At 52.8% G+C, this 9,664-nt stretch overlaps 2 protein-coding genes across 3 annotated transcripts in view; both read left to right on the forward strand.

Moving 5' to 3' along the window:
* Window positions 1-4,787, forward strand: part of FARSA (phenylalanyl-tRNA synthetase, alpha subunit) — an 11,380-nt gene extending 6,593 nt beyond the window's left edge. For both annotated transcript variants that reach the window (XM_011954689.1, XM_011954690.1), the window contains 6 exons: window positions 2,118-2,202; window positions 2,289-2,388; window positions 2,485-2,653; window positions 2,765-2,842; window positions 3,027-3,141; window positions 4,379-4,787. In XM_011954689.1, the coding sequence (XP_011810079.1) occupies window positions 2,118-2,202; window positions 2,289-2,388; window positions 2,485-2,653; window positions 2,765-2,842; window positions 3,027-3,141; window positions 4,379-4,517 (686 nt within the window). In that variant the 3' untranslated portion in view covers window positions 4,518-4,787. The remainder of the gene's footprint in view (window positions 1-2,117; window positions 2,203-2,288; window positions 2,389-2,484; window positions 2,654-2,764; window positions 2,843-3,026; window positions 3,142-4,378) is intronic.
* Window positions 4,788-7,800: 3,013 nt separating this feature from the next.
* SYCE2 (synaptonemal complex central element protein 2) overlaps window positions 7,801-9,664 on the forward strand; it is an 18,214-nt gene continuing 16,350 nt past the window's right edge. The window contains exons 1-2 of the mRNA XM_011954688.1: window positions 7,801-7,834; window positions 8,621-8,736. Coding sequence (XP_011810078.1) covers window positions 7,820-7,834; window positions 8,621-8,736 — 131 coding nt within the window. The 5' untranslated portion in view covers window positions 7,801-7,819. The remainder of the gene's footprint in view (window positions 7,835-8,620; window positions 8,737-9,664) is intronic.

The following is a 9,664-nucleotide window of genomic DNA, read 5'->3' on the forward strand; positions in this document are numbered from 1 at the left end:
GGTCTCGATCTCCTGACCTCGTGATCCGCCCGTCTTGGCCTCCCAAAGTGCTGGGATTACAGGCTTGAGCCACCGCGCCCGGCTATTTTTGTGTTTTTAGTAGAGACGGGATTTCACCATGTTGGCCAGGCTGGTCTCGAACTCCTGACCTCAAGTATTCCTCCTGCCTCGGCCTCCCAAAGTGCTAGGATTACAGGCGTGAGTGACCACGCCTAGCTAAAAATTAGTGTATTTTTGTATTGTTTTGTCTTGTTCTATGTTGCGCAGGCTGGTCTCGAACTCCTGAGCTCAATCCTCTTGCTTCAGCCTCCCAAAGTGCTGGGATTACAGGTGTGAGCCACCACACCCTGCCTGCCTGCATGTCTTCTTTGAGCATTCCAGGCTGTGCACACCTCAGGGCCTTTGCTTATGTTCTGTCTTTAGCTGAGAGCTGTTTTCTCCCAGATCTTCAAGGCAGGCTGCAGCCTCAAACCTCTGCTCACGTGTCACCAGAGACAGGCCAGCCTAACACTCCCAGGCTCACCCCCAGTTCTACAGAAGCCCTTCACCCCTAGCGTTTATTCTTCTGTCACATTTCTTTCTTTCATTGCCCTTAGCACTGTCCGGAATGGAATGACTTCCCACAATGGGGTGGCCTTCCTGACCAAGAGGGCAGTTGAGGTCACTGGGTGCCAGCTTACCTGGCCAGAAAGAGCAACATCATTCTTGTCATCATTGTCATGGCACCCAAAACTTACTAAGCACGCATCACATGCTAGCCACTATTCTAATCTTCCTGCCAACTACTGGAAGCACTACTATTACCCCTTTCTACAAAGAAGGAAACTTGGTCAGGCTCTGGGTATAATCCCACTGTTTGGGAGGCCAAGGGAGGAGGACTGCTTGAGCCCAGGAGTTTGAGATCAGCCTGAGCAACATAGAAAGACCCCATCTTACAAAAAAATTTAGCTGGGCATGGTGGTGCATGCCTGTAGTTGTAGCTACTCAGGAGGCTGAGGTGAAGGATTGCTTGAGCCTGGGAGTTTGAGGCTGCAGTGAGCTATGATTACATCACTGCACTGCAGGCCAAGCAACAGAGCAAGACTCTGTACCTTAAAAAAAAGAAAACAAAAGGCCGGGCGCAGTGGCATAATCCCAGCACTTTGGGAGGCCCAGGCAGGCAGATCACTTGAAGTCAGGAGTTTGAGACCAGCCTGGCCAACATGGTAAAACCCCATGTCTACCAAATATAAAAAATTAGCTGGGTGTGGTGGCACACTTCTGTAATCCCAGCTACTCGGGAGGCTGAGGCAGGAGAATTGCTTGAACCTGGGAGGAGGAGGTTGCAGTGAGCCGAGAGTGTGCCACTGCACTCCAGCCTGGGCAGCGGAGCAAGATTCCATCTTAGGGCCAGGCGTGGTGGCTCACGCCTGTAATCCCAGCACTTTGGGAGGCTGAGGTGGGCGGATCACAAGGTCAGGAGATCGAGACCATCCTGGCTAACATGATGAAACCCCGTCTCTACTATAAAAATACAAAAAATTAGCCGGGTGTGGTGGTGGGCGCCTGTAGCCCTAGCTACTCAGGAGGCTGAGGCAGGAGAATGGCGTGAACCCGGGAGGTGGAGCAAGACTGCATCTCAAAATAAATAAATAAATGCATACATACATATGTACATAAATAAAGCCCAGGTGCAGTGGCTCTCGCCTATAATCCCAGTACTCTGGAAGGCTGAGGCGTGTGGATCACCTGAGGTCAGCAATTTGAGACCACCCTGACCAACACGGCGAAACCCCACCTCTACTAAAAATACAAAAGTTACCCGGGTGTGGTGGCGGGCACCTGTAATACCAGCTACTTGGGAGGTTGCAATGAGCCAAGATTGAGCCATTGCACTTTAGCTGGGGTGATCGAACAAGACTCCGTCTCATAAAAAAAAAAAAAACAAAAACGAAAAAGTACACATAAATGAGAAAACTCAGGCACGAGAATCGCTTGAACCTGGGAGGCAGAGGTTTCAGTAAGCCCAGATTGCACCACTGCACTCCAGCCTGGGCAACAGAGTGAGACCCTGTCTGAAAAAAAAAACAAAAGGGAAATGCTCGTTGACTGACTTGATGTTGCTCTGTCCTGCCCAGATCCAGCTGAGGCCCTGCAGCTCCCAATGGACTACGTCCAGCGGGTCAAGCGGACCCACTCTCAGGGCGGCTACGGCTCACAGGGGTGAGGCAGGACTCACCTGGTATGGAAGGGAAGGAAGCTGGGGACCCCTGGGCCATTGCATGGACTTTCCACCTTCCCTCCTGAAGGTACAAGTATACCTGGAAGCTGGATGAGGCCCGGAAAAACCTACTGCGTACCCACACCACATCAGCCAGCGCCCGTGCACTCTATCGCCTTGCCCAAAAGGTGCGGTTGGCCCAGGTGGGGGCCAGAGTAGGGAGAGGGTGCTGTCAAAGGGACCTTCTGACCCATACTTGGGCCGGGCTCGGTTGTCACCCCTAGAAGCCCTTCACGCCGGTCAAGTACTTCTCCATCGACCGCGTATTCCGGAACGAGACCCTGGACGCCACGCACCTGGCTGAGTTCCACCAGATCGAGGGTGTGGTGGCGGATCACGGCCTCACCCTGGGCCACCTCATGGGCGTTCTGCGGGAGTTCTTCACCAAGCTGGGTGAGCAGGGGGGCAGGGGTGGGCGGTGGTGGTGCGGCAGCAGGTGGGTGTGTTGATCACCAGCATTATCCTCCAAACCCCTGCTCTCCTACCCGCCCCTACTCCCTGCAGGTATCACGCAACTCCGCTTCAAGCCAGCCTACAACCCATACACAGAGCCCAGCATGGAGGTTTTCAGCTACCACCAAGGTCAGGGTGGGCCCTGGTACTGGGGTGGGAGGGAGGTCTCAGGCTACCATGGTTCAGCCTGGGTCCCCCCACTGCCACACCTGTACCCCGCCTCCCAAGCTCACCACCAGACCCAGAACCTGTACCAGCAGTGCCCAGAAACTCAACACGCACTGCCCCTGTCTTCTCTGTCCTGCCCCTGCAGGCCTGAAGAAGTGGGTGGAGGTCGGAAACTCGGGGGTCTTCCGTCCGGAGATGCTGCTGCCCATGGGGCTTCCCGAGAATGTGTCGGTCATTGCCTGGGGCCTCTCCCTGGAGCGGTAAGTGCCCAGGTGGAAACTCTGGGTGTCCAGCTGCCTCAAACAACTCTCCAGGTGTAGGGGCCTGCGTGGTTTCAGCACCACCCATTCATTCATCCAATGGACAAAACTTTCATAGTAAGCACAAACTGAATGCCCGGCCCCATGCTGTGAACATGACAGCTCATGTCCCTGCCTCTGAACCTGGGGTCCCAGAGGAGCGAGAAGGATGATAACTAGCAAGACCAACAAGCATATCAGGCCAGGTGTGGTAGCTCCCAGTGCTGTGGGAGGCCAAGGCAGGAGGATCGCCTGAGCCAGGAGTTCGAGATCAACCTGGGCAATAGAGCAAGTCTCCGTCTCTACAAAGAATAAAAACAGGCCAGGTGTGGTGGCCCAGGCGTGTAATCCTAGCACTGTGGGTGGCTGAGGCAGGTGTATACCTGAGGTCAGGAGTTTGAGGCCAGCCTGACCAACATGGCAAAACCTCATCTCTACTAAAAATATAAAAATTAGCCAGGTGTGGTGGCAGGTGTCTGTAATCCCAGCTACTTGGGAGGCTGAGGCAGGAGAATTGTTTGAACCCAGGAGGCAGAGGCTGCAGTGAGCCAAGATCATGCCACTGCACTCTATTCTAGCCTGGGCAACAGAGTGTGACTCTGTCTCCCGTCTACTAAAACTACAAAAATCGGCCGGGCACTGTTGCGTGTGTCTATAGTCCTAGTCCGAGGTACTCATGAGGCTGCGGTATGAGAATCACTTGAACGTGGGAGGCGGAGGTTGCAGTGAGCCGAGATTGTGCTACCGCACTCCACCCTAGGTTACAGAGTGAGACTCTGAAAAAACAAATGCGCTCAGCAAATAAAGACAAAAGTGTGTACCAGGGCAGTACGTGGTATAGGGAGGGCTAAGGCAACTACGTGGTCAGTGAAGGCATCACGGAAGGCATCACCTCCCATTATCTATCTGGAGGTAGATAAAGGGGTAAACTGTGAGAGTATCTGGGGAAGGGTGTTCTAGGTAGTGGTCACAGTCAGTTCAAAGGCCCAAAAGTGGGAATGTGCCTTTTATATTAGGAGAAGCGCAAGTAGGCTGGTGTGGCTGAAGGCAGAGAGTGAGAGGTGATAGAGCAGTTGGCGCAGGGCCCTATGGGTCATGGGGAGAACTTGAACTTTTCCTCTGAGGAAGATGGGAGCCATCCTAAGCCAAAGAGTGCATGTGCTGACCTCATGGTAAACTCTGTTCCCTCTCTTACAAGCCCAACAATGATCAAATATGGCATCAACAACATCCGGGACCTGGTGGGCCACAAGGTGAACCTGCAGATGGTGTACGACAGTCCCCTGTGCCGCCTGGATGCTGAGCTGAGGCCCCCTCCCACACAGGAGGCTGCGTGACATGGGCCAGTCTAGGACAGCTCATCCTCCCCGAGTCCCTGCTGCTGCACTCCTTTGCATCCCTGGCCAGTGACCTTGTATTTATGAGGCCTCTGTGAGGCCAGCCCCCACCTTCCTCTTTCCCACCTGTCCCAGAACCAGAATCCCAGGGACAGAGGACCAGATAGCAGGTTCCTTCTGTTGTCCTGTGTGGTGTGCCCACTGTGAGGGTGGGTCCTGAGGAGACCTGTGGGGGCCACCTACTGTCTAATAAAGTGGGCAGTTGCCCCATCTAGTGGCTTTCCTTAGGGGTGAGATGTCTTGTTGGGTCCCCCTAGCTCAGTGTGCCACTTGATGGTCAAAAATCTGGGTACTGGACCAGGCACAGTGGCTCACTTCTGTAATCCCAGAACTTTTGGGAGGCCGAGGTGGGTGGGTCACTTGAGGTCAGAAGTTCAGGAACACCCTGGCCAAAGAGGTGAAACCACATCTCTACTAAAAGTAAAAAAATTAGGCCGGGCATGGTGGCTCACGCCTATAATCCCAACACTTGGGGAAGCCGAGGCAGGCAGATCACTTGAGGTCAGGAGTTCGAGACCAGCCTGGGCAACACTGTGAAAACCCATCTCAACTAAAAATACAAAAAAAAAACTCAGCTGGCATAGTGGCGAGCGCCTGTAGTTCCAGCTACTCTGGAGGCTGAAGCACGAGAATCACTTGAACCAAGAGGCAGAGGTTGCAGTGAGCCAAGATTGTGCCACTGCACTACAGCCTGGGTGACAGAACAAGACTCTTGTTTCAAAAAAAAAATAAAAATTAGGCATTATGTGGCAGGCACCTGTAGTCCCAGCTACTTGGGAGGCTGAGGTGGGAGAATCGCTTGAACCCAGGAGGTGGAGGTTGTAGGGAGCCAAGATCATACCACTACACTCCAGCATAGGCCAGAAAGAGACCTGTCCCCAAAAAACAAAAATTAGCTCAGCATGGTGGCTCATGCCTATAATCCCAGCTACTCCAGAGACTCAGGTAGATCACTTTAGCCTTGGAGGTCGAGGCTGCAATGAGCTTGACCACTGCACTCCAGCCTGGGCAACAGAGTCAGACCCTGTCATTAAATAAATACATATTTGTGTGTCTAAATAAACACAAGTACCGTGAAATCTGTTGCCATTTCCATCAAATCTGAGCCTCGTCTGTGTTGGGATGAAGAGAAAGCTTCCTTATTGCTCTCTGAAGTTTCACTAAAAATTACTGACAAAAGGCAGATTAATAAGAGAAAAGGAATACGAATGTATTTGATCATAGTGTTACCTGACAAGCCTTCAGAATGAAGACCCAGAGATAAGAGAAAACTGTTTTGTTTTGAGATGGAGTCTGGCTCTGTTGCCCGGGCTGGAGTGTACGGGCGATCTTGGCTCACTGCAGCCTCAAGGGATTCTCCTGCCTCAGCTTCCTAAATAGTTGGGATTATACATGCCTGCCACCATGCCTGATTAATGAAAAGTGTCTTATGCTTCGGTTCAACAAAGTTTGAACACCCAGGTAGAAATCTAATTGGACAAAAAGGGTGTGTTGTGGTTCACGCTTGTAATCCCAACACTGGGAGGCTGAGGCGGGTGGATCACTTGAGGCCAGGAGTTTGAGACCATCCTGGGCAACGTGGAAAAACCCCATCTCTACTAAAAATACAAAAATTAGCCGGGCATGGTGCATCTGTAATCCCAGCTCCTCGGTTGGCTGAGAATCGCTTGAACCCAGGAGGCCAAGGCTGCAGTGAGTTGAAATCTCGCCACTGCACTCCAGTGTCGCCAGGACAACAGAGCAAGACTCAAAAAAAAAAGGTAGGGGGTTGTCTAATACTAATAGGCTGAGTCAGGAAACCCAGCAAGGCCTGTTTGTCTAGATTCTTCTTGGAATCTCAGGAATGCATGCTGAGAGAGACCCAGAAAAATCTAGATAGGTAGGCCTTGTGTGGGGCAGAAACTTCTTTGAAACGGAGGTCTTATGACCTACAGTCAATAGGGTAGGTCAGATAATTTCTTATTTTTTTGAGACAGCACTTTGGGAACCAAGCGGGAGGATGGCTTGAGCCCAGGAGTTGGATATCAGCCTGGGCTCAGCACAGAGAATTCTCATTTCTACAGGAAAAAAAAAATATAATTATGTGTACATGTGTTTGTTTGTTTATTTATTTTTGAGACGGAGCCTCACTCTGTCTCCCAGTCTGGAGTGCAGTGGCATGATCTCGGCTCACTGCAACCTCCGCCTCCCGGATTCAAGCGATTCTGCCACACCCGGCTAATTTTTGTAGTTTTAGTAGAGATGGGGTTTCGCCATGTTGGCCAGGCTGGTCTTGAACTCATGACCACAGGTGATACACCCACCGCAGCCTCCCAAAGTACTGGGATTACAGGCGTGAGCCACCGCTCCCTGCCAGAAAAATACTTTTAAATTAGAAAGGCATGGTCTGGCGCCCTGGCTCACGCCTGTAATCCCAACACTTTGGGAGGCCGAGGCGGACAGATCACGAGGTCAGAAGATAGAGGCCATCCTGGCTAACCCTGCCTCTACTAAAAATACAAAAACAAAATTAGCCGGGCGTGGTGGCGGGCACCTGTGGTCCCAGCTACTCAGGAGGCTGAGGCAGGAGAATGGCGTGAACCCGGGAGGCGGAGCTTGCAATGAGCCAAGATCGCTCCACTGTACTGTAGCCTGGGTGACGGAGCAAGACTCCTTCTCAAAATAAATAAATAAATGAGCGTGGTAGATGACACTGGTAGGCGGAGCTTGCAATGAGCCGAGATCGCTCCACTGTACTGTAGCCTGGGTGACGGAGCAAGACTCCTTCTCTAAATAAATAAATAAATAAAAGAGCGTGGTAGATGACACTGGTAGCTATGATCACACCACTGCACTCCAGCCTGGGCGACAGACCAAGACCTTGTCTCAAAAAAAAAAAAAAATTGTTATTGAGAATATTTTCCAAGGCAGAGTGGATGAAGTTAGATGTACAGAATAAATACAGGACTCTTTGAGATCCCTATAACCTGAGCGCTGCGTGTGACCCTGGGAGCCTCTCAGGGGCACACACGCACTCACAGAGCTCAGCCTCCCGTTCTCCAGCAGCGCCTATTGCGCGCGCAGCCCGGGGACCACGAAACTGCTGCTTAACGGTCGGCCCCGCCCCATTGGCCGCGCAAGTTCTCAAAGGGGGCGGGGCCGGGAGCACGAGTCGCACAACAAGCACGCGCCGGAGCGGAGCTGACCAGGGGCGGGTCGGCGCGTGCGCAGACGGTGCGAGCTTGAAGGCGGGAAAATACGTAATGGAGCGACAGGGAGTACGCGGCGCTTGTTTCCTTCGCGCGTGTGGGGCGGGCAGACAGATGGGCAGGGAACGGCTGCGATCCCAGCCTTCTCTAGCGGACCCGAGCCCGGCCGCTTGTCCTTTGCTATTGGGGCTGCCTCTCATCAGGCCTGGCCCCAAATTTCCTGACTGACTGAACCTGGCCCTGACTGACGCACTGAGGGTCTGATTTCCACACATGGCGCGTGGCCGAAATGGAGTAGAGAAAGGCACAAACACCCATGCACCGCACCCGTTTCTTTCATTTCTTTTCTCCCAAGTAGCTGGGATTATAGACATGCCCCAACCACGTCAGCTAATTTTTCTATTTTTAGTAGAGACGGGGTTTCACCATATTGCCCAGGCTGTTCTCGAACTCCTGACCTCATGATCCGCCCGCCTCGGCCTCCCAAAGTGCTGGGATTACAGGCGTGAGCCACCATCCCCGGCCTCATTTCTTTTCTCCTACCTCTTCTTTCTGGAAGGACTCCGGCCAACACACATACCAGTTAGGAGCCCAGGTCCCCCAGTTACATTCCTACAGCCCTGCCCTCACCCGGCCGCTCTAGGTCTGGTGTCCAGGTGTCCCCTAGGGACAGAGTGCCCTTTCACCCCACGCCCCTGCCCTCATGGCACCTGCCCAGCCCTGCCTGTCTCTCCTGCGAGTCCCCACCGTCCCGCAGCGGCACATAGAGGTGCCCAGGGTTGAAGGGTCGGCAGGAGGACGATCTATTCACTCCTTATCCTCCCTCCTTGTCCTCCCTCCTGACTGTGCTCGCAGGTGGACCTGCCCCATGTGAAGTGCAAAGACCAGGAGCCGCAGCCCTTGGGGGAGAGCAAGGGGCATCAGCGGTGGGAAGAGAACTGCAAGGAGGAAGCTGGTGGAGGGCCAGCTAGGTGAGGAAGATCCCAGCCCTATGGGTCCGCACGGGCCCCTGGGTCCCTCTCATTCACCCTTTTCTTCCCTAAGGCTCTGCCAGTGTCTGCTTCTTTTTTTTTTTCCTCCTAACACAGCATCTTGCTTTGTCACGGTGCAGCGGCATAATCACGGCTCACTGCAACCTCCACCTCCCAGACTCAAGTGATCCTCCCACCTCAGCCTCTGAAATAGCTGGGACTAGAGGCGTGCCAGAATGTCTGGCTAATTTATTAAAATATATTGGCTGGGCACAGTGGTTCACGTCTGTAATCCCGACAATTTGGGAGACAGAGGCGGGTGGATCACCTGAAGTCAGGAGTTTGAGACCAGCCTGACAAACATGGAGAAACCCCATCTCTACTAAAAATACAAAATTAGCCTGGCATGGTGGCACATGCCTGTAATCCCAGCTAAGGCTGAGGCAGGAGAATTGCTTGAACCTGGGAGGTGGAGGTTGCGGTGAGCTGAGATCGCGCCATTGCACTCCCTGGACAAAAAGAGTGAAACTCTGTCTCAAAAAAAAAAAAAAAAGCCAGGAGTGATGGCTCACACCTGTAATCCCAGCTAAGGCTGAGGCAGGAGAATTGCTTGAACCTGGGAGGTGGAGGTTGTGGTGAGCAGAGATCGCGCCATTGCACTCCCTGGACAAAAAAAGGGAAACTCAGTCTCAAAAAAAAAAAGAGACAGGGTCTGTCTTTGTTGCCCAGGCTGGAGTACAGTGGTGCCATCAAAGTTTAGCACAGCCTCCAACGCCAGGGCTCAACCCTCCTGCCTCTGCCTCCCCTTCCTCAGCAGCTGCAACTACAGGCACATGCCTCGATACCTAGCCAATTAAAAACAACAACAACAACAACAACTCATACTGAGCAATGAGTTCTGGATTGCTATATAAGTGCAGTGCTGGTT

This window comes from Colobus angolensis, unplaced genomic scaffold (assembly GCF_000951035.1).
Source record: "Colobus angolensis palliatus isolate OR3802 unplaced genomic scaffold, Cang.pa_1.0 Scaffold39, whole genome shotgun sequence".
In the NCBI taxonomy this organism is placed as follows: domain Eukaryota; kingdom Metazoa; phylum Chordata; class Mammalia; order Primates; family Cercopithecidae; genus Colobus; species Colobus angolensis.